This window comes from Camelus ferus, chromosome 15 (assembly GCF_009834535.1).
Source record: "Camelus ferus isolate YT-003-E chromosome 15, BCGSAC_Cfer_1.0, whole genome shotgun sequence".
NCBI classification, from domain to species: domain Eukaryota; kingdom Metazoa; phylum Chordata; class Mammalia; order Artiodactyla; family Camelidae; genus Camelus; species Camelus ferus.
Window position 1 is genome coordinate 51,434,630 of NC_045710.1, and position 26,514 is coordinate 51,461,143.

General features: G+C 45.1%; 2 protein-coding genes across 2 annotated transcripts in view; both read right to left on the reverse strand.

Annotated features, from left to right (window-relative positions):
• The window catches only part of ADD2 (adducin 2), a 95,949-nt gene extending 83,879 nt beyond the window's left edge, over window positions 1-12,070 (reverse strand). The window contains 1 exon segment of the mRNA XM_032497765.1: window positions 11,730-12,070. The gene's annotated coding sequence lies outside the window, so the exon portion shown is untranslated.
• Window positions 12,071-18,526: 6,456 nt separating this feature from the next.
• Window positions 18,527-25,150, reverse strand: FIGLA (folliculogenesis specific bHLH transcription factor). Its single transcript, XM_032497766.1, has 5 exons — window positions 24,913-25,150; window positions 22,284-22,436; window positions 20,541-20,694; window positions 19,107-19,138; window positions 18,527-18,584 (listed from the first exon to the last, which is right to left on the reverse strand). Exons 1-4 carry the CDS (start codon window positions 25,111-25,113, stop codon window positions 19,134-19,136), a joined length of 513 nt encoding a protein of 170 aa, XP_032353657.1. The 5' UTR covers window positions 25,114-25,150; the 3' UTR covers window positions 18,527-18,584; window positions 19,107-19,133.
• Between the last annotated feature and the right edge of the window lie 1,364 nt (window positions 25,151-26,514).

The window sequence follows — 26,514 nt, forward strand, 5'->3', positions numbered from 1 at the left end:
ACCACCTTCCTCCGAGCGACTCTCCCCACCTCTCCCATTCCACTCCCCCTGCTCTGCGTCTGCTCCCTCTTTGAGACTAAGGCAACATCCTTTCCCTGTTTACCTTAGATGGCAGAGCCTTGCTGACATTTAAAAGACAGGAAACAACAAAAAAGAGATACTGTGGCATTTAAGCAGATGAAAAGATGCTCAGCAGCATTGATCATTAGGGAAATGCAAATTAAACACACAATGAGGGGGCAGGGTATAACTCAAGTGGTAGAGTGTATGCTTAGCCTGCATGAGGTCTTGGGTTCAATCGCCAGTACCTCCATTAAAAAAAAAAAACAAACCTAACTAATAATAAATAAATTAACAAACAGACCTAATTACTTCCCCCTAAAAAATAAATAAGTAAATAAAATATTTTTTTAAATTAAAAAAAACAACACAATGAGATGCTACTCCACACCTATCATGATAGATAAAAATTTTTTTAAAGAGCAACATTGCTGGTGGGAATGCAAAATGGTACTGTCATTTTGGAAACCATTTGGCAGTTTCTTATAAAGTTAAGCAGACACTTACCACACCACACTGCAATCCCACTCTGAGGCATTTACCCAACAGAATTGAAATCTTGTGTTTACACAGAAACCTGTAGGCCAATATATACAGTGGCTTCATTCACAATCATTAAAAACTGGAAACAAACCAAATGTCCTTTAATGGATGAATGGCTAAACAAATTGTGGGACACCCATCCAAAGGAATATTACTCGGCAATCAAAAGAACAGATTATTAATATTTGTAACAACATGGATGAATCTCAAAAACATTATGCAAAGTGAAAGAAATCAGATGCAAAAGGCTACACTGTATGATCCCATTTATATGACATTCTGAAAAGGGCAGAACCAAAAACAGACGGGTGGTTGTTAGGGGCTGTGGGTGGAGGAAGAAGATTCACTTCAAAGGGGCATGAGGGAACGTTTTTCTATTTTGACTGTGGTGTGGTTACATGACTGTATGTATTTGTCAAAATTCATAGAACTACATACATCTAAGGAAGATGAATTTCACTATATATATAGTATATGATAAATATAACACACAATATCTTAATAAACTTGACTTTTTAAGAAAGCACAATAAAAAATTAGATTAAATTATTTAAAAGCACAATAAATTAAAATGTAACCTTCTGTATAATAATGGGGGACACAATAGTAAATAATACCAGCAACACAAACAGCATCAGAACGAATCATTTTTAAAGAACTGGCTTCTGACCCTACAGGAGCAGCCCTCTAGCCTTGAGAGAACCCACATACGGCAGTCCTTTGCCTGGTACTCCTGGGCTCCTTTCAAGTTGCCATCTGGGAGCTGGAAAGGCATGCATTTGAGCCCCTCCTTGAATGGGGCACAAAGGACCTCCAAATCCACGACCACCTGGGCCCTCTGATTGGCAGAATCAAAGTGACTGACATCCTGAGAGGCAGAGCCCAGCCTTGCTGCCTTGTCCCAGTGCCTCACCTGCACCACCTGACAAGTGCGGCAGTAAACACTTCACTAAACTGTGCAGTGCTGTGCTGTGCTGTGGGGATTCCAAAGCAGGAATGGAGACCTTCTTCTCAAAATCGGAATAATTTTGAAAGAGCATTTTAGCAGGTAAAAGGTAATGGAGAACCTCAAACAGGAGAAACACCAAGATAATTACGGATCAGCCCATAGACTCGCTCTACAAATCAAAGCCCCGCTTTCTTGGCTCTGCTCCTCGTTGCCCAGCGGACTTGACCTTTCTGGGGCTGCATCTGTCCATCCTGATGAGCCCAACTCACAGCAATAAAAACAAGGCTCCCTTGCACAACTGAAGGTATGGACCTGCTTGTAACATTGCCGTGTTAATTACATATTGCTGCCTGGGGGGCCCAGTTGCAGAATTTATGGATTTTTGTTCCATTTATTATAAGTCAACTTAATAGATTTGTCACTTAACAGTATTCACTAGTTATTTTCATTTTGTGTTAGAAGTTGACTAATGTTTAACATCATGGTTAAGACGAAAGACTCCAATTTTAATAAAACAGCAAATAGTACAAAACGGTAGACATCCTTTAATTATGGAAAAATTGGGAAATATTCAGAATTAGAGAGCACACCGTAAGGAACCCCAAGTTCCCATCACTTAGCTTCAGAGCAGATTTTACTTTGCCCCGAAGAGTCCAAGTCAGACCTCTTGTTCCAATGTAATTATTAACAGCACTTCCTTTCACTCTAAAATGTGCCAGTTTAGATGATAGATTAAACTCAGTCTCAACAATTGGCAACTCATGGTCCATATTAATTCACCTCCAAGCCTAATAATTCCCCGATAAAAAAGATTCTTTGGAGACCAATCTCAGACATTGTATCATTTCACCCATAAATAGACTTTGAAAAGGAGATTTTAATTCTTTGACATCCTTAACTTGATGTTTCTTCATTTCAGAACTAAATGTAACAAATAATGGCTTCAAAGCTGGCAACGATTTTACAGGCTGTCATTTCAACAAAGTCGAGATATATGAAGCAGGAACCCTAAAACTGTTCTCAGTCTTAATGATTGTTGCTAAGGCTGAAAAATGAGCAATAATCTCCAAATTAGATGGAAACATAGAGGCAACTAAAATTTCTTGTGCATCATAACTCCAGATTTACTTCCGCGATAAAGAACCTTTGGCGCTCACAAATCCTTCCTTCTCATCCAGGTTAAAAAAAAAAAAAAGCCAGCAGCCTTTCCCCCGTGAGAATATACTCTGTTAGTTCCTTACTTTCTGGGTCTAAATCGAATGTACTGGCAACCCTGACAAATGATCTCCCACAGCACTTGGCCGGCATCTGTGACCCGGGTTCCTAGGAGAAGTATGCATCTTGCCTTAATTTTCATTTTATCCCAATCTCTTTTAGAATACTAGCCAAACTCATCTTTCTAATTTGCCACTTCCACTTTTCTGGAGTCTCTAAAGGGGAACAATTCAGCTTATTAAAATCTATGTGAACTAAAAGTCGATGACCTTTGAGTGGGGGCAGAAGAATGTTTCAATGTTTCTGGACTGTTCTAGATGGGAGAAGATACTGGAATTGAGTTGACAGGTACTACACTTATTTGAAGGCATTTTCGCAACAGAAAAGTAAACCTCACTAGGGTTTGAATTTAAATCCTGGCCATGCCAGTAGTTTGTTTTATCACTGCCGTGCATGGCTTGATTGAAAGTTAACGTTTTTGGCTCCTAATTCAAGCTGGCAGGCCTAATCTCAACTACCACCATGTTTCTTTCTTTTTAGACTCCATTAAATTGATCATGAGGCGATAAAAATACATACTCCCACAATGACTAAGTAAAAGCAGATCATTAAGAGAGAAGCAATTTTAACAAGTTTCTGGAGGACAAAAAAAAAAAAAAAAAAAACCAAAACAAAAAAAAACAGATGGGGAACTGGTGACTAAAGTTTGAAAGCAAAAGAAGCCTCAGTCTAGATTTTAGACAGAGGATGCCGGAGCCAAGGAGGCAGATGATCTGTCTAGAGCCCTAAAAATGTCCTGGACTCTGAGATGGCAGGTTTTAGGGAGGGCAGGAATTAAAAAAGAAACTGAACACAAGGGCACAAGTTGCAGTGTCTATATGGAGCAGTGGACCCTGCCCACCACCACCGCCCCCCTACATACAGGGGTTCACAGCCAGGCACCCTGCTGTAGCTACCTCCGTATCTCAAAATAGTGTGCATATACTACTGTTTCTGAATTCATCAACTTGACCTCTGGGTGAGTCTTCTTGGAGAAACTGTGCACACTGCAGGGGGTGAACGAGAGCAGCCATGATGGTGCAGGTGCCCCCAAGGTAACAGAAGCCATTTGAACTTCACCCGGGAAGCATCTTCCACTTGGTGGTCCCCGGGTGGAGATATTGGAGCCCCTGAAAAGGATCTGAAATCCTAGCATGTTCCTTATCGTGCAGAGAACAGTATCGACCCAGTCAGATAATCAACACTTTAAGAGTTTTCATCTTTTAAAAAAGACACTAATGAACTTATCTACAAAACAAAAACAGACTCACCAGACATATTAAACAAACTGATGGTTACCAGGGGGAAAGGAAGTGGGAAGGAATAAATTGGCAATTCGAGATTTGTAAATATTAACTACTATATATAAATAGATTGAAAAAAAACAAATTTCTTCTTATAGCACAGGGAACCATATTCAATACCTCACAGTAACCTATAATGAAAAGGAATCTGAAAAGGAATATATGTATGTACATGTATGACTGAAACATGATGCTGTACACCAGAAATTGACACATTAAAACTGACTACACTTCAATTTTTTTTAAAAAGGAGTTTTCATCTTTTAGAATTACCTTATAGACAAATCATAGAAACCCACTATGGCTATGGGACACAATGAATACTTCATTAATTTTTATAATGCAAAAGTAAACATACTGCTAGAAAGGAGGAGGAGCGGTGGTAACAGCCTTATCTTACAGAGTAGACAGTCAAGTAACCCAACCAACAGTCCATGGAATGAGAAATCTGGTTTTAATAAATGCATCGCCTGGAGTGGCACGGATGACCAGAAGAAAGGCAGGAGGAGATGCAGGTGTGGTGTAAATAAACTACATCCTTGAGTTTCACGGCTGAAAGTCACTAGCTGATGATTGAAGCTGATCAATTCAGAAACAGCAGCACCTGCGTATTATTTTGAGCTACAGAGGTAACTCGAGCAGAACAGAAAACACAGCTAAAATGGGTTTGCCTGTGGCTAAAGGATTTGGAATTGTTGCTTTCTATTAGAAGCCCTTCAGTCCTATTTGATTTATTAATTATACACAGGCATTGCCTTGACAATAATAAAAATTGCGGGGTAGGTGACAAAGAAGGAAAAATAACGGTATGTTTTATGAAATACAAGAAAGGAAGTCTCAAGCATAATACGGGCGTAGCAAGCATGGAATGGGTTAAGCTGGGTGCTGCAGAACTATGGTAACAGATGTAGCTAATTTAGGACACAAATGAGGGTGTTGGGAGGATCCAAGAGAAATGTGGTGCTAAGAGGGAAGAAGAGTGAGTTCTAAATAAAGGAATGCTGAGATACCCATGCTGTTGCTACCAGACACAAGTAAAAGGGGGAAAGAACGCGACCTGCCCTCACTTTTCTAGCGTCTTTTCACCATAGATTTTCAGAAGCAAAAACCAAGAGATCTTTATATGGGCTCCATGCTGAAAGAAAGCAAACACGATGAAATCCATGCTCAGTAAAATAATATGGGTGGAAAATCATGTCTGTTAAATGAAATTCTGTCTTTGTAAAGTCTCCATGCATTTCAAAGTTGAATAACTTCATTTGTTCTTCGGGAAGACCAATTTATAAATGACACTTAAATGCACATATACTGGCTTTCCCTTCAATAAAATGATTCGCAATTGAGCATACGTAGTTAACTACCCCTTTCAAAATTCCACAGAAAATGACTGCGGGAATATAAAAATAGGAGCAAATCTGCATCACTTCTGGGTACTAGGAAGACTGCCATCCGCACGGCAGAATCTGTGAGGAACTGACATTTTTGTAACATCGATTCTGCCCATCCAGGAATATGACATTTGATTTCTGGAGTAAATATTGGTAGTTCACATTTTCTGTGAAAACTGTCCATTTCATCAAGATTGTCACATATGTTAGGATAAAATAAACGCATCATGTTCTTATGATTTCAAATCTCATTTCCTCCCCTTTGTTCCATATATCATTTCTAGTATTGTTATTTTTTCCTTTTTTCTTTAAATTAGGCTTGCTAGAAGTTTGTCTATTCGGTGGGCTTTCTAAAAGAAGCAACTTGGCAGACAAAAATTCATGGTCAAGCATATAAAGTGGAGGAGAGACTGAAAGGTAAGGGAGGGGTGGAGAAGGGCTTGCCCGGAAAGATGGTCCAGCCCATCAAGGAGTAGGGTGTGAAGGAAGAAGATGTGAAGCAATAAAGGTAAGGAAAAGGTTTGGGCTTTATCCTGAGGGCAGAGGAGTGACAAGATTCGATTTTTGTTTCAGAAAGATCACCGCAGATGGATGGAGGGAGGTCGGGCTCGATGTAGGAGAGTGAAGTGGGAAGTTCTGGAGTCAGCCAGAGTTCTAGCCAGACCGCATGGCTGTATGCAACAGAAACCCAACCAAGCAAACTAGACCAGCAGGATGGCGGGCAACTTCATCAACAAAGGGCACAAAGTCCAGCTGGGTTTCATGGAGAGACCAGAACTCGAATCACTGTAGCCACCTCCAAATTGGTGAGGGGAGTAGGGGATGACCCACGATCTCTCCTCGCCCTGACCCCTCCCCTCGTTGACCTAATCTGGCTACCAGCCCTGAGATTCCAAGTCCAGGTGAGATTCACAGGTCCATGCGTGGTCCAGTCAGCCATCTGGGTGGGGGGATGGGGTGAAGGGTGTCAAATGGTCCTCAGAGCTGCCATTCACAGAAGTCGGAGGAATTTGCTATTTGACTTGATACGTTTTTTCCAGCCACTTCAAGGCTGGGCCCAAGGAAGACCTTTCCAGATATCCTACAGGACACTGAAATAAACGTGCTTTCCGGCACCCACATCCTAAATTCCCAGGCCTCCAGGTCCTGCCCCGGTTGCTTAAGGGTTGAGGTCCTGTGTCAGATTAAACATGTTAGGGATATTTACTGCTGGGCCAAGTGGCATTTATTTAGGTACTTACGTATCTTTATTTTTAGCTGCAACTATTGGGTTGATGTGAACTGATGTGTTTGAAGATTTACTGGGAGCTCCCTTGGTACATGTCAAGATCTGGGGTCCAGTCACTCAAGGTGGAAGGTGCTGATGGAGTTCCTGGAGCCTCTGATTTGCACCCCCACCCTCTCCCCGACCACAGCACAGCGCATCCAGGCTGGTGCACTCAGCCTGAGGATTAGGGCTCGACTGGGAGGATATGCCTGCCTCTTCCCAGGAGGGTTCCTTATTGAATCGTAGGCTGGCTGATGTTGATTGGCACCATCTGTACCATATTTTCCCAAAAGTCCCTAAAGAATCTGGGCCCGTTGTTTGTTCTCTCCCTGTTCTCTGAAACTAAAATAGATCTGTCATCCTTTGCCTGGCACTGTCCTGGTGTTAGCACTGTAAGTCCCCCAGCCCCAGAAACCCATCAGTCCTGGGCAACCAGGGTCCTAAGTAACACACCATCACCTATACCCCTGGGTGTCTGTGTGTGTGTGTGTGTGTGTGTGTCTGTATAAATGCATATGTCTATGATATGTGTATATCCAGAGCAAAGCTGTCAAAAATATGATTATAGTGGGAGACCACCACATTTCTTGTAATCTTTGACAGATCACCTAGGTAACAAAGAAAATTTTAAAACATAACAACATAATCAGCAAACTTGTTTTAATCAGTACATTCAAACATTTTCCTCCACAGAGAACAGTCTTTCTTTTCACTTCCTTCAAATAGTGCCGGCAAACCTTTCATTTGGAGTTTATCCTGGAAGATAGGCCAGAATGAACTTTTGCTGGAAGACTGCCATTCTATAGGTGCTCTCTGAGTCTAGGGGATTTCGCTGCTATTGTTGAAGACAGAGGAAAAAAATTCTTTCAGACTAAAACTGTGGCAGTCAAGCTAAAACTATATAAAATCAAATTTGGGGCTGCAATCTCCTAGAGATTCAAAATTCTTTTCTAAGAATCTTGGGTCTATCCTTGTACGCAATTCAAAATGCTTGAACTATATAGAAATCTCCTTTTAAGGAAAAAAAAATCTCATGGACCAAGAGTTGACCTAAGTCCCTTTTATTAAAATATAAATTAAAATTAAAATATAAAATATAAAAAATTAAATATGTACACTCATAAAGACCAGCTCTAAATACTGACACTTCATGGCTTTTATACAACTAGAATGCCGAAATGAATGTGCAAATAGGTGCGACTGTCCAACTTCAAAATGCCAAGTTAATAAAATTAATTTACTGCAATAGAAAATATTGTTTTGTTGAAACTAAAATACCATTCCGGTTTAACAATGGAAAGATGTAGCTTCAGGTCTAGTTACTACACGTCACCAATATCTGAATTTTTATTTCAACATACTAACGCAGACAACTCATCTACAATGCAAAACAATTTTAATACTCTCTGAAATGTGTTTGCTACTTGAAGATAATCAGATATCATAATTTAAAGTTCTGGTATCAAACCATCCTGGAGTACCTGTATAAAGAGTGCCATTTCACTCTAATAAAAATAGTATTAACTAACATTTATTGAGCATATATACGCTCCAAGTTTTTCATATGTAATATCTCTAATCCTCACAATCTTACTATGAAATCAATACCACATTGTTTATCCGCATATTATCATAGGAACAGAGAGGTTGAGTAACTTGCCCAAAGCCTCACAGCAAGTAAGTAGAAAAATGGTCTTGAAGTTGGGCAGCCTGGCTCCACTTAACCATTACACCAAATTGCCTGTCTCACTGCTTTGGACGCAAAGTACTTGGCGGGGGCGCGGTGGCGGGGGGGGGTGTTGCGGTGCTAAATCTGCATTAAATGGAGATCTAATCCAATTATTGCTAAAACCAGCAACAGCAACTTTTTCATTGCATTTTTATTGCAACACCTGGGCTAATAAATTGCTGCAACTTAGTCCATATGAAGGTGGAATTGGCATGAGAGCTTCATTTCCTGCCTATTCAGCAGTGGTCGTCAAGAGCTGTTCTTTTGAGTTAGGCGAGCTTGTGCCCAGTGTGGACTCACCTCTCCCCCCACATGTCTCTATGTAAGCTCCAGTTTCCCCCATCTGTGCTGTGGTCCCCGCCACCAGGCCTGCTCCTGGCCCACTGAGAAGATACAGAGGCAAACGAAGCCCCCAGCACTGGTTTGGGGGTTGCCATCAAGATGATCCAGAACACATTTTAATTATTCACTAGGTGAGATTATCATTAAAATAAAACCACTAATTTCAGAGAATACATAGACCCTCCCAAATACGTGTATCCCCAGAAGCCCAGGGGCCTGAGACCTGTGGTGTGACATCAGGCTCCCTCACACGGAGGGGCACTCTGAAAACAGCAGAGGGAGACCCCACCCTTGTGTCTGACAAGGACATGATTGAAGACATTTTTCCAAACACTGTGTCATATCTGAAAAAAAAGTTCCTTTCTGCTTGTAGAATCAAGAATTGTGCTTCTCTGAAGAAGTTTTTATTTTGTGTTTTTATGTCTGGACAGGTGATATTTTGTGTTTCATGCTTTTCCTGAACAGCTCTTATCACAACTTGTAATCAGATATTCATTTGAGCGATGTCTTCGTAAGTGTCCGTTTCTTGTATTCATCTGTGGGTGTCGGCAGGGCAGAGACCAACTCTGTCTGCTTGACCCCTTTGTTCCCAGCACCTTGCACAGAACCTGTGTGTAGTAGGTCCTCAGTGAATGTTTGTTGAGTGAACAAGTGAGTGAATGAGTCAGTGAATAAATAAAACATATGAACCATGGGCTGGTCAATTTCCCTTTGTGTATGAGCTGCTGGAAAGTTCAGAGCTGCCCTGCACATGCTTGTATTTCTATACTAGCCTCGTTCTTATTACAATTTTATGTCTCTACCTTTAGTTTCCTTTTTCTTTTCCGTCTACTTCTAAGTTAGTCTGCCTTGCTGTATTTTATGAATCCCTATAAACTGTCTTAAATCCCTTGGAGAACCAGGTAGGTGATACACATATTTATCAGAGTCTTTTTTATATGTATTTAAAATCTTAACTCTAAACCCTCTGCCAACAAACACAGTTGATCACCTGTAAACTCTCAAGAATAGCTGAGATTTGCTAATTCCAGCACCATATTGATATTTGAAGTAAATTCAGCCAAAGCCTAGAAACCACATGCAGTGTGTCATTTCAGGCAGGGTTGTACACTTTGTATGTGACAAGCACATTTCTAATCAGGCGAGACAACTGGGTGGATGAGAAAGAGCATAGGGCTTGCAACAAAAATGGTGGATTTTGGATCAAAGAGTGATTTATCCTCAGTAGCTCTCCAAAATGTATTGGCCTCATACTAATAATGAAAAGTTTGCTTTTACTGTGCCCTATTAGGGGTGGGGGATGGGGAGCGAAGGTGAGTGAGGGGGGGTCCGGGCAAGATTGGTACACAGGCTTTGAGAAAATCTGATCACTTTACACAATGAAGGTAGAACATTATAAAGTAAAATATTAAAAGGCCAATCCCCGTTTTTTAAATCTCTAACATACACGCTTCATATGTGAGTGGGAGGAGTGACTTGCAAGTCTGAAACTTCACAGCTATTTTCCCTGGTCATACTCGTGTAAAGCACCCTCACTTCAAACGTTACCAACTATTTTTCCCTTAAAATGAAACATTTTCAAATCCCATTAACAGGGACATCGCTCACTGCACAAGTTCAGCATCTCATGTGTCTCCACCAGGCCCACGCCCTGGATGTGAAAGGAGGGAGGCCGCCTCCCCCATCATTTGTTCCTGCCAGGATGCCCCCAACCCCTCCATCTGGGGTTAATCAGAAAGCACAAAATGCCCATTCAGGACACTGAGGTTTGAGTTCGAGTATTTATAAGGATCCTTCGAGTCAGTTGAATCTTAGTCGACAAACTGCAAGAGGAGGGAAGGGTGGGTGTAAAGAAACAGATGGGTTATAATCATGTGTCAAAGATAAATGACAATTTTCAAAAGAATTTGATAGGGTGTGGGCTAGGGTTTTTTCCCCCTTCTTTTTTTCTCTCTTTCTTTCTCCTCACCCCCTCTTTTCTTCTTTTTCTTCTTCTTCTTCCTTTTTTTTTTTTTTTTTTTTTTTTTTTTTTTTTTTTTTGGCAGGGGGTGGAGATTAGAGAAGAAAAGAAAGGGGGGAAACAGGCAAGACAATAGGGCAAACCCGAGCGCCTGATCAGCATCCTAAAGCAGTCCGCCCCTTCCACCCCCCAACATCAGGTAGGCTGGCCGTGGTCGCGATTTCAAAACAAGCAGACGCAGGCCCCCCCGCTTCTCCGGTAGAGGGTGGCCGCCTCCCCGGTGCAGGAGGGGAGGGGAGGCAGGGGAAGAGAGGGGAGGGAAAATGGAATCTAAGAGCTGAACAGACTGCCCAGACTTCCTCGGGGAGAGTGGCCTTTTTTCCCTCCAAAGTGGTGGACTGTATAAAAATTCAGACCCACTGGGGTCTGCCCACGTGCCAGCATCCCTGCTCCCAATGCAGGCGGCGGCCGACGCCGCACCTGCTCTCCCCGCAGCTGCGGCGGCGCCAAGGCGTTGGCGAGGCCCGGGGAACGCGCCCCGCGGCTCCCGGGAGGGCGGCGGCCGAGCGCGAAGGGAAGGGAGGGGCGGCCCCGCAAGGCGAGGCTTGCCTCCCGCCGTACCCAGAAGAAAGCCCCACCTGTCAGGCGCTGCGCTCGGAGCAAGTGAATCCGACCGTCCCCAGGCCGAGGCCAGAGCTTGGCAGACGCGCTTTCCAAAAAAACCTCCAATGTTATATTAGCAACAAAAAGCTTTAGGCATAGAGCACAGCCGCGGGGAAGGTCTGCATCGCAGACGCACTCACTAAACAGATGCTCACGGATCTGGACCAACCAGCTCCCGCACGGTGGAAGGATGCTGTAGGGTTCTCAAATTCGATTAAAATAAACAAAACCAAGGCCAGCCCATGGCGCCCATTCCCAAGACGGACTTACCTCCTGCACCGCATCTTATCCATCTCTGGTCTTCTGCTGCGGGTTGCTGTTTTGTTTTGGTGATGGTGGTGGTTGTTTTTTCTTTTTGGAGTCGGCTTGATAGATGCACTCAGCTAATCTGCAGAGCAATGTTTTCTACCCATCCTGCAGCCAGAGCTGCCTGGAATTCCACCGGCAATGCAGCTTCTCCGCGTCAGTGGTGATCACAGACAACAGAGGCTGCTACTCCTTGACAAAAGGCTTTCGCTCCCGCTCGTCTCCTACAGCCCCGCTCTCAGAATTAAATCCATTTCCCGCACAAGGCTGGGAGGAAATGAGAGCTCTCTTGGCCGTGTGCGCTGACAAAAGGCCGCCTGGTGATGCCCACAGCGCCCCCTCTAGCGGGCGGCTGCCCGGCCGCCCGCGGCCCGCCGTGCTGCAGTGGCCCCGCCCGCAGTCCCGCCGCCCGCGCTGCCGCAGTCCCGCCGCCCAGGCCCTCTGCCCACGTCCACTCCCGCACCACGAGCTGCCGGGAACACCCAGGAGCCAGGGCGAGGGTGTTACTAGGAAGAAAATCTGAAACGTGAGCTCCTCCGTTAGAGTATGTATCCTCTTGAGATTAAAAAGGAAAAAAAGTCTTGTAATATTTTTTTTTGTCTAAGAAGGACGTCTTGCCTTTTGAAGATTACTTCTACTAGGGATTTTAATAGCAATTGACTGACCATTGGAATTCCAAGCCAAAATTCTCCTTCTTCTAATTCTGAGTCAGTTTTCCACAAGGGCAAAATCTTTGTTGTTGCCCTGTCCTCTGGGTCTGTGGGCCCGGCTCCCTCCAATTCTCACTACTTCCTCCCCTCATAGCCTCCCTTCCCCCAGTCTCCCACCCCAGGAGGAACAGGTGTCTAGTGAATGGAGTAACCGCACAGAGAACCAGAATACTTGGGTACAGTCTCAGATCTACCATAACTAACTAGCTGTGTGATTTTGGTGAAGTCACTTAACTTCTCTGGGCCCTATGGTCTTACTACGTAAAATGACAGTGTACCTAAGGCACCTCCCACTTCTTTCTGACAGTGTTTCTCAATGCATGGCCCTCAGTGAGTAGGGATGTCCGGTGGTAGCTTGGGACTTTAGATCCCCATAATCTCCATCAACTCCCCAAAGCTCCCCTAAATCAACAATCACTCTAGATGTTTTTAAAAATGTGATGGCCGGGCAAGTACAGCATCCAGAAAAGCCTCTGATCTCTGCCCCCAACCAGATCATGGCCTCCCTGCTCCCTCGAGGTTCTGGGGCACCACAGCCCCATAAAAATCACCAGACCCCCCCCCCCACCAGTGCTGCTGCAGAATCAGAATCTCTGGAGGTGGGTCTGGGAACCCATATTTTCAACAAGCATTCCCAGTGATTCCTTTGCACACTAACATATAAGAAATGCCACCATATTTGAGCTATGCCCACCCCAACAAACCCAGGACACCTGCAGGCATCACATTTCAGATGCTAGGGCAAATTTTGTCTTTCTGCTCCTCCAACCCCACCATCCCCTGGTCTCTACTGAGCCTTCCCGACTCAGAGCTTCTCGTCCATTCCCACTTCACCTTCAGAATCACTGAGTCCACATGCCCCTTTCCCGTTCTCCCATCAAAACCTGTCAGAAATACAAGCAGCTCAGCCACCAGGACCCGAGGTCTGTCTGGCCAGAACCAGGAAATGACATGTTTATTGAGATACTAAAGGCAGCCGTGCAGTCTTGGTGCAGAGTGATAATATCTATGAAGCTAGAAATACTTCCTCTGGAGCCCTGGAAATCTGGAAATCACAGGTATAGTAGGCTTTTTTCCAAAATAGAACCCAAAAAGGGAATAGAGAATTTTTGTCCTATCCAGAAATAGCAGGTTTTATAAATCCCCTTGGTCATTTCCATCACTCAGAAAGTTCTCTTCCTGGTGTTATTAAGCCTTCTCAAACTAATAATAGCAAACTCTGGTTGGCTCCTGCCACTGTTGAGAGCTTTACCTGCATTTTGTCTCATTTAACCCTCACAAGAACTCTATGAGGATGCTAATATTATATTACCCTATTTAATAGATGAAGAGACTGAGGTACAGAGAGATTAGGTAACTTGCCCAAGGTTGCACAGCCAATGGTTGGCCAAGTCAAGATGCAAACTCAAGGACTATGGCTCCAGAGCTGAGCCCTAACCACTACCATGCACGTGGCCCCTCAAAGGGGACAAAAAATTGACTTTAAAAAGCAGAACTAATACAAGACACTGATAAAGTCAATAAAGCTGATACACTCTCCTTTTCCCAGAACACTGATTCTGCTCTTCTGGCCATCACAGAACCTTAAAAAGAAAATTCCCTCCAGCTTCTCCCAGATGCCATCTGAATGTGACATCTAAATACGAGGAGTGCTGGAGAGAGTGGCACCGTCCTGTGACCTTAGGAATTGTTCAGACGTCAGACAGGAAATAAGACTTCACTGTGTTAATTTCCATGTTAATACCCCATATGGAATTTCAGTTGGAGATCCCAAAGTTCTCACTCATTCAACTCCAAATTCACTTTGAAATCCAACAAGAGGAACCAGAACTAGCTGGCTCCACAGAATATCATTAGAATTCAAAGTTCTCACTGCAGAAAGCTCGAGATGCCTGGCTCTTAACTAGGGATGGGAAAACATAGGAGGGAATCACATTGGGCTAGCCCCTAATGGCCAGATAGTTTAAAATTAGACTTCCTACTGATCTGCAATAAAGTTATTTCTCCTCTCCAAGTCTCTCGACAAAAATGTTTCCAGCCAGCAATAACTTGTAAAGAGAGTAGAGGGCACTGTAGGGTAGCAGACACCAGCAGTGTCTTAACAGACCTATGTGGCAAGGAACTGAGGGTGGTGCCAGCTAGAAACTGAGGCCATCAGTCTAAAAGTCCTAGAGAAAATGAATTCGGCAGACAACCACCTAAGCTGGGAAGCAGATCCTTCCCCAAGCCAAGTAAGTCTTCAGCTGAGACCCCGGTCCAGATCGACACCTTGATTTCTGCCTTGGGAGAAATGGTGACGCAGAGGACCCAGCTAAGCCAGGCCCAGACACAATTTCTGAGCCCCAGAAACTGGACATAATAAATGTGTTAAGTTGCTAAGTTCGTTGCACAGCAATAGATCATTAATTCAGGGCCTGAGCACTCTCTGGGGCCAGGCATCCTTATCAATGGCCTTCCCCAGGGCACGTTGGAGGTGCTGTTGGAATCCACACCCGAGGGAATCAGCTCTCAATCAGTGACCATCAGGAGTCAGTGTATAAAGAGCCCGGCTCCCTCCCTCCCAAGTGTCGGGAGGACAGCTCTGAGGCTGCCCCAGCAGGACTGAGCCCGAGCTGCCCATGGCAGTCATGCATCTTTTGTGGTCTGGCTTTCTTCCCTTGTATCACTTCTCCACTTCTCCACTCCCCTATTGGTGTTTCCTGGGCTTGCCTCCCCAGTAAACTATAAATCATGGCCTATTTTTTAGGGAAATTGAGTTTGGGGGCAGGGGGCAGGGCTTTCAAAGCAAGACCAATGATAAATTCTAAGTCTAGGTCTCCTTAAGACACACCGTTCTCCCAACAAGTGAAAATACAGCCAACCCTGTGGCTGAGGCCTGTTGTGGAAAGAGAACTAAACTGGGGTCCAGGGCCTGGGACTCCCAATCTCAGTCTCATGGACTGTGTGCCCTCGGGGAAGAGTCTGACCCCAGGGCCCAGCTGTAAAGTGAAGGTAACGGAGCTTGCCCTCTGTTATGGGCTGAATTCCTGTGTTGAAGTCCTAAACCCTAGTACCTCAGAACATGACTATATTTGGAATTAGGGTCTTCAAAGAGATACTGAAGTAAATTAGTGATAATTAAGAAATTAACAAATTAGGTCATGTGAGTGAGCTTTAATCCAATAGGATGCTGCCTTTTTAAAAAGAGGAAATAGACACAGACTGACACAGGGAGAAGACAACCATCTACAGCCAAGGAGAGAAGTGTCAGAGGAAGCCAGCCTGCTGACAGCTCCATCTCTTGACCTCAGGTAAATTTCTGTGGTTCAAGGCACTCAGTCTACAGTACATTTTTATGGCAGCCCCAGAAAACAGACGCAGTCTCCTGCCGCCCAGGGTCATCATACAGACACAATGGGACACCAAGGGAAAGTACGTACAGCCTCATTATTACTGATTAAGATGAGCCTCCCAGCACTGTGGAGAAAGGGGAACCCTCCTACACTGCTGGTGGGAATGCAGTTTGGTGCAGCCACTATGGAAAACAGTGTGGAGATTCCTCAAAAGACTAGGAATAGACTTACCATATGACCCAGGAATCCCACTCCTGGGCTTGTATCCAGAAGGAAATCTACTTCAGGATGACACCTGCACCCCAATGTTCATAGCAGCACTATTTACAATAGCCAAAACATGGAAACAGCCTAAATGTCCATCAACAGGTGACTGGATAAAGAAGATGTGGTATATTTATACAATGGAATACTACTCAGCCATAAAAACCGACAACATAATGCCATTTGCAGCAACATGGATGCTCCTGGAGAATGTCATTCTAAGTGAAGTAAGCCAGAAAGAGAAAGAAAAATACCATATGAGATCGCTCATATGTGGAATCTAAAAAACAAAAACAAAAACAAACAAACAAACAAAAACAAAGCGTAAATAAAGGACAGACATAGACTCACAGACAGAGAATACAGACTTGTGGTTACCAGGGGGGTGGAGGGTGGGAAGGGATAGACTGGGATTTCAAAATTGTAGAATAGACTACACTGTATAGCACAGGGAAATATACACAACATGTTATGATAACTCACAGAGAAAAAAATGTGACAATGAGTGTGTATATGTCCATGAATAACTGAAAAATTGTGCTGAACACTGGAATTAGACACAACCTTGTAAAATGATTATAAATCAATAAAAAATGTTAAAAAAAAAAAAAAAAAAGATGAGCCTCCCAGCACCTGCAACCCCAGCCACATGAGGAAGCAGCATGCAGGGCAGTGAGGCACCACGGCCCACTGGTGGGGAGAGGCCCCAGACTCCACAGGAAAGGCAGTCCTGTTACAAAGTGGCAAGGAACTTGGCTAAATTATAGTCTAGTGTTTTTCTCAAAGGTAGAACTCGCAAATGATGACATTGGATATTTAGCAGGGGAGATTTTTAGGCAAACTACTGAAGGTGCTGCTTGGGTCAGCCTTACTGCTTATAGTGAAACGCAAGAGGCGAGAGATGAATTAAAGAATTATTAAACAAAAAGGAACCGGAACTTAGAGATTTAGCGAATTCTCATCTATATTGCAAGAAGTGAGAGTGCTTGCTCTGAAGAGAGCACTGAGGGTGGGGCTGAACAACCATTTGATAATGAGATCATGGGCGCAAGTCATGGACTCCATCAACCACCTCAGCAGAGGCCAGGAAGAGAGATGGGATTTTACCACAAACACACTGCCAGTTTGGACAGAAGGGGACAGAGAAAGCGGAACAGAATGAAGGAAGGCTGTCAACGAGACCACAGAGGCATTCGGTTGCAAACATGCCCTGTTCTTCAAGGACAGGGAACAATGACCCACAGGCCTTTGGGAGGCCATCTGGGCTGCCACTCAGACCACAGGCCCAGGGGGCAAGTCTGTTTCCTGCTGGTTTCAGAGGGCAAGGCCACTGTGAGGGGTGGTGCTGCCACCCCAGTGGGCCTGGAAGGTGGGACGCTGAGCCAAAGCGGATTATTCAAAAACTTAAACTATAATGGAATTTGCCTTGCTAGGCTTGGGGCTTGTTGGGGACCCACCAGCACTTTCTTCTAATTTCTCCCTTTTGGGATGGGGATGTCTGTTCTGTGCCTGTTCACCATCGCATTTTGGGAGCACGTAATTTGTCTGGTTTCACAGGCTCACAGCTGGAAAGGAATCTTGCCTCAGGATGAATCACACCTCTGGTCTCACCCATATGTGTCTTAGGTGATACTTTGGACTTTAGAGTTAACGCTGGAATGAGTTAAGACTTTGGGGATTGTTTGAATGGAATGAATGTATTTTGCATGTGATAAGAACATGAATTTGGGGGAGTTCGGGGTGGAATGTTATGAACTAAATCTTGTTCCCTCAAAATTTGTACATTGATGCCCTAACCCTCAAGGTGACTGTATTTGGAGACAGAGCTTTTAGGAAGTCATTAGGTTAAATGAGGTCATAAAGGTGAGGCCTTAATCCAGTAGGACTGGTGTTCTTATAAGAGGAAGAGAGACCAGAGTTCCTTCTTTCTCTCTGCACCATGTGTGGATGCAGAGAGAAGGCAGCTGTCTGGAAAAGCAACGTCCCCCAGAAACTAAGCCCTTCAGGCCTTGACCTTGGACTAGCCAACCTCCGGAACTGTGGGAAATAAACTTCTGTTAAGCCACCCAGTCTGCAGTCTAAGCTGTGGCAGCCTAAGAGGACTGCAGGCTCTCTGTGCCTCAGTCTCTCCACCTGTAAAGCAGGGATATCCTGCAGGACTGTTAGGAGAACAAGGTAGCGTATGTAAAGTATGGAGAACAGGCACATTTATTAAGTGCTAGGTCCTCGTGAGCAGGCGAGCAGTTGTTGCAAAGAAGAAGACTGCCTCTGTGCTCACGGTGCTGGAGTGTCTAACCTGCATCGAGGTGCCATATGGCCTAAGCTGGGTACCTGAAACTGAGAAAGGAGAGTCAAGTAGGTTTGTGACAGGCAAGGCCATTTAAAGGGTAACTGTTAAACTTTGAATTATCACAATTTTTTTTTTAAAAAAAGAGACTCAAGCTTTCAAGACTGCATTTATTTGTAGAAGGTAGCCCTGGGCCGGCCTTTCCACTTTTCATACTTGAAAGAACCTGAAACAGAGAAGAGCTCATTGTAAATGACTAAACGATAGGAATAAACAGTTCAAAAACAAAACAAAAGTGAAAAAAAAAGTAATTAAAGATGTTCAAATTTAAAGATACCATTTTTTACCCACTAAAATTCTATCATTTTATCATATGATATCAGCTATATGTACAGATTTTATTTACAAGCCAGAAATAGACTGATGGACACAGAAAACAAACTATGGTTACCAAAGAGGAAAGGGGAAGGGGAGGGATAAATTAGGAATTTGAGATTAACAGATACACACTACTATATATAAAATAAATAAGCAACAAGGACCTACTGTAGAGCACAGGGAACTATATTCAATTTCTTGTAATAAGCTGTAATGGAAAAGAATCTGAAAATATATGTATATATGTAAAAAAAAAAAGTACCACTTTAATAGATGCCCCTGTTGGCAAGGATATGATGAACTCAGCACTCTTACATAGCTGGTGGGGTCATAAACTGGCACCATGCATCAAGTCATGGATTGTACTTACCTGTGACTCAGTTCTACTTCTGGAAATCTATCCTAAAAACAAAATACAAAAAAGAGCTAAGCACAGTTTGTTCACCATGTGTATGAGAAAAACTAAAAACAAATGTCCAACAATTAGAAAACTGTCCACTTAATAGTCCTTTAAAACTTGTTATAAAGAATATGCAGTAGGGGGCAGCTATAGCTCAAATGGTAGAGCACATGCTAGGAGGCATGAGGTCCCAGGTTCAATCCCCAGTACCTCTTCTAAAAAATAAATAAGGAAACCTAATTACCTTCCCCCAAGATAAATAAAAATTTATAAAACTAAATAAAAAAGAATATATAGTAACCTCTAAACATGCCAATGATAGAATAAAAAGTAACACACAATGTTATGCACCCTAATTTCTTGATTCAGTTGGGGAGGAAAAATTTTGCAAGCATATTAGTATATTTCCATCTGTGGCTTTATTAAGATGGTAAGATCACCTTGGTCTTCTCAATTATTCTGAAATCACAGTTATCTTACGTGGGTCCAATTGTCAGTCCCATTCTACAGATGGGGAGACTGAGGGTTGGAGAACTTTAGTAGCTCTCTTACGTCTCAGGGTCATACAGCTGACAGGTGGCAAAATCAGGGTTTGAACCTCAGCATTCTGTTCCCAGAGCCTGTACTCAGCTATTCTAAACCACCTCCCACCACTAACCATCATCTGTGACTCCACAGTCCTTATTTCACACTCAGCAACTTGCTTGTTATAGCACACTTGGTTCCAGATTCCTCCAAGCAGTCGTGTTGTAGGAGGGAGCAAGGAGTCTTGTTTGGGCAACAGTGAGACACAGCAAGGGCCAAAAGTCCACTCTCTAGACGTGGAGAAGCAAGCTGCTTCTTCCAGCAGCTCATTAGTTTGGCAAAGTAACAGCTGTTACAAAAACTCCTTTGTTGTTACTTACAAACCCTGCTTCCAACAAGGGCAACTCAAAAACAAACATGCGTGTGTGAGCAAACGTGCTTGCAAGGGAGTGTGTGTGTGTATGGGATCCTCATGCAGCTCCATGCAGGGCAAGCTACTTATTTCTTTTTCTGAAGACCTTAGAATCCAGAAAACTGTCTGATGTATTAGTCAGGGTCATAAAAAATTAAGCTTAAGTCTGTATTGGGTGATTCCGGAGGAGCTGCCTTTCCCTTGAGCTGCTTTCCAAGCAACTTCTGAATATAATCATAGATCTTTCCAACCAGCAAACTGCACCTCCCCACCTCGTTGCTTTCACACAAGGATCTGGTTTCAATCACGTTTTAACATAGAAAATGCCACATGCCTCAAGGGATGCGTTATGAGTTTTTGGACAGCTACATGGCTATTTAAGAAGAAACACTTTACCAGACTCCTGGTTGGGCAGCTAACTGCTGTCGCAGACACCGCCCTCTGGCAACAAGGGTGTGACGACTCACCACTGCCACCATCTGCCCAGGACCCTTCCTCCTCATTCTTCAAGCCCACAGCACAGCCAGCATGTCGGGTGGTGTTTCTCGATGGCTCTCTGGCCAAGGATATATGTGGTTCGGAAGTTCTGGTGCTATAGTTCTGATGATCTGGGTCTTGTCTCTAGAAACCATATTTAGATGTCAAACAGTATAATATGACAGTCAGGTTTTGAAGTCTTACATCAATATATTTCAAAGTTTTAACCTATGAAATTTTACTTAAGTGGATGAGGGCCATGCTTAAGTTCTTATGGAAAGAAAAATCATTGCCCAATAGACCGTATTTTGTGCTTCTATAACCTTAAAATTTGTGTGATTGGCAACTGCATTAAAAAGATGATAGCCTGGAACAGTTTCTGTATTTTATCAGAGCACTTCTGTTAGACAGTTCACATGCAAGGAAAAACTGAGGCAGCCACTGGCACATGTCCACATGCCATCCAATTTGGCCAATAGGACGATCCACTCCCACCATCCCAGAATGTATCCTCCCAGAAGTCACCTAAGGAGGACTAGCAGGCAAGGGGAGGGGGTACCATTATGTACCTGCTACTTCTGCCCTAAGCTCCTAGAATGAGTGTGTTTCTCTTCTCTCGACTATCTGACCTCCTTTGTCCCTAAACAGGGTCACATTGCTACTTAGAAAGACCTTCACTGATCTGACAACTGTTCCTTTCCCATCCTTTGGATCCTTCTTTCCAGGCTCAGACTTCCAGGCTGAATGGACTTGAAGTTCACCATCTCCCTAGGCCTGGCCTCGAGGTGTTTACCAATGACACACCCCCTACCCACCGCGAGTGGACCCCCAGCCCGCTCCCATCCCACACCTCATGTGCTGGGCCTGGTCGTCTTCCCGGCCCCCCTGCAGCGTCTCCCACCACCTTCCACACTCAGACTCCCCAAATCCCTCCCTCCCCGGGTTGTTCGGCCCCATCTTGCTTCTCCACCTGCCCCTCTTGGATGGCTCCTCCTCTCAGCAGTGTCACTTAGAGGTCGTTTCTAAGGCCTTTCCTCTCTTCATACCTTACCTCCTCTGATGACTGTGCCATTTCCAGGCCTCCTAGCTTTACCTCTCCATGGAGTGAGCCCATGAAACCAGCTTCCACCTCCCGCTGCCTAATGACATCCCTGAGCTACGTGCCCCGATAATGGTGGTGACACTGTGGTGCTTCACAGTTTACGAAGCAGGTTCCCTCATGTTGTCCCACTGGACGGTGGCACAACCCCAGGAAACTGGCATCACCAGGCCATCACTGGGCTCTGGGGCAGGGTTGTCCCTCAGGGAGGGCCTCTCCCAAGGGACATGCCTCTTCCTCTCTGTGTCCTGCCTGATGTGCGTCCTGCTGAAGGGAGACCCCACCACCGAGTGGGGCCTCCTCCCGTGCCCCCGCTGTTGAAGTCCTGTTAAAGGCTAAGCAGTCAGGAGCTAGAGGCCTCGACAGAGACAGGCGGTGAGGATACACCTGGTCAGGAACTTGGCTCCAAAGCTCACACAGACCTGGATTCAAACCCCTGTCCTGACATTCCTTAGCTTCATAGCCTTTACCTGTATTGTGGCTTCCTCCTCTGTAAAATGGGGCTGATAAATAGCTCAGAGGACTGTTACAAGCTAACTAGAACACGCACATCAATATACGTGCAGAATGCCTGGCACAGAGAAAGGGCTCGATCAACGGGGGGCATCATTGTTCCAACTTCTTAAACCTTTACCTCCGAGTCTTTGGCTCCTTCCAAAACATCACTGAGAACTTGGATGTATTCAGTCGCACCTTTAAGGATATCAACTTTGCTAGGCTTCCTGCTTTGGGGAAGAAACGGCACCAGGGCCTTCAGTTTGGCAAAACCACGGTTGAGATTTTTTATCTGCAAGGGAGAAAAGCACAGTGATGCACAAAGAAGCGAATCTGTAAGACCTCTCCCCAAACCACAGAAGTGGGCTGTGAGGGCTGGGTTCCACAGCTCTCCTGTCTGGGCGGTGAAGAGCCGAGGCTCCCCGGTTTCCTGGCGAGCGGAGGGGCCGGCGTGAACCCGGCACTGGGAGGAGTGTCTACGCCCACGCTGAGCTCCTCCCCTTCCTCTGAGAGCACACCCACCGCAGTGTAGACGCAGTACAGGTAGTGGCTAAAGCTCAGAGCCAGCACATCAGGATTTAGAACCCAGCTCTACCGTTCAGCTTTACAAAAATGTGTAGGATACTTCATATCGCCAAGCCTTGGTTTGTTTAGATACAAAGTGGAAAATACCCACCTTGCAGTGATGGAGCATTTTTCTGCGGTGATTAAGTGACATTATTACACAAAAAAACACTTCTTCCTGACCAAGCCCATAGAAAGTCCTCAATAAGCTGTACTAATAATAATGAATAAAATGTACAAACGCTTGTCTAGTTATGATAAACAGTCAAGTGTTAGAGTACAGAGAGCCTGCATGTTGGTGAGATTTGAAAAGTAAAATGAAGTACCTTTTTCCCCTTAATCTCCGGGATCTAATCCTTCAGCTTCAAAGGCCTGGAATTCCGATGATCACCCCCCGGGGCACACTGGCTTTTGAGGAACTGGCTCCCACTACACCATAAAGTTGATATATTCACTTATGTTGAGAGCCCCTCCCACCCCACATCAAAGTGGCCAAGGGACATAGAGCCAGCCCGTTCACAGAATACAATGACTGATAAACTTATGAAAATATTGAACTTTAATCATCAAAGAACTACAAACTAAAACAGAAATTAGATACCATTTTTCATGCACCAAGCTTGCAACATTTTTGTTTTGTTTATCATACCCAGCATTGGGCATGGAAAAAGGGAACAGTCCTATATCTCGTAAAAGGGAATAAAAATTAATAAACTTTTCTAGAAAGCAATTGGGCAACTTGTATCAAAAGTCATGACATCGTTTATACCCAGTAATTCCACTTCTGCCATTTGGTTCTAAAGCAATCATCAAACATGCCTGTAGATCTAGGTACCAGTAAAAAGCTGCAAAAAAGAACACATGCCCAACACTTGGAGACTGGATAAAATATGGTCCGTTTATATGTTGGACTATGAAGTGGAAAGCTGTTCTTTGAAAAAAACGCTTAGGAATATGAAGAAATGCTTTTATTACTGCTAAGTGAAAAAAAATACAAAGATGTGCACTAGATGAGATCACAAGATTATATACAAGCCCAAGCATAACTAGAAAAAAGACTAGGAGGAATTATACAAGATAGTTCATGGTAGTTATATTTGAATTATGGGTGTTTCTTTTCCCTATTTAGTCCCTGTTAATAGTTTCTCTGTTTTCCAGGTGTAGTCATTTCATTATTATGAAGAAGAATAAGGTCATTCGTTTTGAAATAGTGGATAACACCAGGACAAGTTCTCTGCAGAAAGTAATTCCTGCTGGGAGAGCCCAACGTAAAATGCAAAATACTGTATTTGTTTCAGGGTCACGTCATCACATCAGATCACCGGGTTATCATAAAGGGTTCCCACCTTTCCCTTAAGTCTTCTCTTAGTTGGTCCTTTCTCCTCACACCTTTTCCCAAACAAAGCTCCGAATTGATTGGGGCTACATGTCTAAAGGGCCCAGGAGTGTGCAGGAACAGCCCCCACTTGAACTTTCTCCTCAAGCCCCAGGCCGAAATGTGCGCCCTCCCTCTTCCACCGCTCGCCCTTCCCTCTCTGGGCTCACCTCTGCTGCAGCCCGAACCCCTAAACTGCAAAGGGCAGAAAGGAGACAGGATCTGACAAGTTTAGGGCCAGAGTTTAGTTGGAAATACTGAAAGCTACCAGTAGATGGCGCTCCGACTCCGCCCGCGGGCCCATCCCGCTTGGTGATTCACCGCGTCCCTCCAGACTGGGAAATAGCCACTGTCTGTCTCCTGCCGGGGCTGAATGGGCGTCTGGGTGCACACCGAGGCGCTGTCATTCTTTGTTTAAAGTAAGGAAATGAGTATCTGGCATTAGGCCCCCTGTCCCTCACGTCATTTGTGCTTCGAGGCCGAACACAGAGGAAAGGGGACCCCAAGCATCCACCCGAAGCAGGAGGTAGTGAGATGTAGGCGCACTGCTGCGCCCTGAGGGGTCAAAGCACCCGTCCAGGGGAGACGTTTGAAGTTGTCAGACCTCTGCCCCCCCCCCCCCCACCCAGGCCCGGTTCCCGCACCCGTCCGGGTGGGTGGCCGGCGAGGCGCCATCCCCAAGCGGGTTGAGGGGAACACGAGCCGGCCCTCGGGAGGTCGAAGTCGCCCTGGGGCCCCCGACTGGGGAGTGGGCACCCCGGGTCCCGGAGGTGTCTGGAGAGGGCGGTGGGCCGAGGGCGAGCCGGGAGGAAGGCGGCCCGGCGCTCACCCGCTCGCGCTCCTTGGCGTTGGCCACGCGCCGCCGCTCCAGCACCAACTGCAGGTCCTCAGTGGGCGAGTAGCCGCCCGACGGCAGCCGCTTGAGCCGGCAGATGGCAGCCAGCTTGGGCAGCGGCCCGAACTGCTCCCGCAGCACGTCGTCCAGCACCTCGGCCCGCGGGGCGCCCAGGAGCGCGGGCGCGGCGTCCATGGCGGCGCGCGGGGGCCTGCGGGCGGCCGGGCCCGCCCTCGGGAGCACCTGCGGCCGCGCGGGGCCCGCGGGCGGGGGCGGGGGCGCGGGCGCCCGGACCACCTGTCGGCTTCCCCTGCGCGCCTGCGTACCCGCCCGGCCCGCTCTCGGGAAGCTTCTCTGAAACCTTCTGTTTTACAAGTTCCACAGGTGATTTCCGTGAACCCTGGATTACAGCGCGGGCTCGCAAATTGGGCTGCACACTGGAGTCACCTGGGGAGTTTTTGAAAACTCCACCGTCCCGGGTACCAGTCCCGCAAATTCTGATTTAACCTATCTAAGCCGGGGCCTGAGTTTCTCTGGATATACGTATACACGTGTATATACACACACATCAGGGGGAAAACTGATAGATACACAAAAACCTTTTTAAAAATTCACTCTGAAATAAATGGGTTGCAAGAGCAGTAACGAAGACGTCCTGTATCCCCCTGATCTAGGTTCTCTACTTGCTAACTTTTTTTCACACTTGCTTCGTTGCTCCCTTTCTTTTTATGAATATTCCTGTGTTCATTATTCTTTTTCTAAAGCGTTTCCTTGGTCTTGCCCTGTCTTCACGACTTTGGCAGTTTCAGAGAGTGGAAGCCTTTCATTCCGTAGGATGTCCCTCTACCTCGGTCTACCCGGTGTTTCCTTGTGTCCAGACCCAGGTTCTGCCCTCTTGGCGGAGACTCCGTAGAAGAGATGCTGGGGTTTCCTCGGTGCGTCACATGAGGAGACACGTGATGTTGACCTGTTCCACCCCTGGTGATGATAACCTTGATCACCCCATCAAGGTGGTTTCTGCCAGGTTTCTTCACTTTAAATATTTTCCCCCTTTTAATTGATATTCTGTGAGCAGACATCCTTAGTGTCCTTTGCTGACTCCTGCCTGAATTCACCACCACACTAACAATGGCCAAACAGTTGGCATCCTCCTTCGGGGAAGAGGTTTCCCTTCTCCCCAGTTATTGATTAATTTTGTTGTGTCACCATGAGCTCATGGGTTTCTCTTTTATTCAATAAGATGTAATTCATTCCTATCCTTATTTTGATGCTCAAATTGTCACAGATTTGGCCTGTGGGAGCCCACTCAAGCTGGCTTCTCTGTCCTTTTGACATGAGCCCATCATTCTTTGAGCACTTTCTTACTTGTGCCCAAAGAGACACAATACATTCCAGGCTCATCTCGAATTTTCCTAGCCCCATCCCTGAAATCAATTAATTCTCCTTTTAGGGGAGGATGGGATTTAGAAACCAAGACTGGATGCTTGATTGTTCATTCCTTTTGGAATGTCATTGTTTCTATGTTCTTTCTGCAGACAGAAACTATACATTCGCACACACAACGCGCGCGTATACTCACACACAGCTATATCTAGC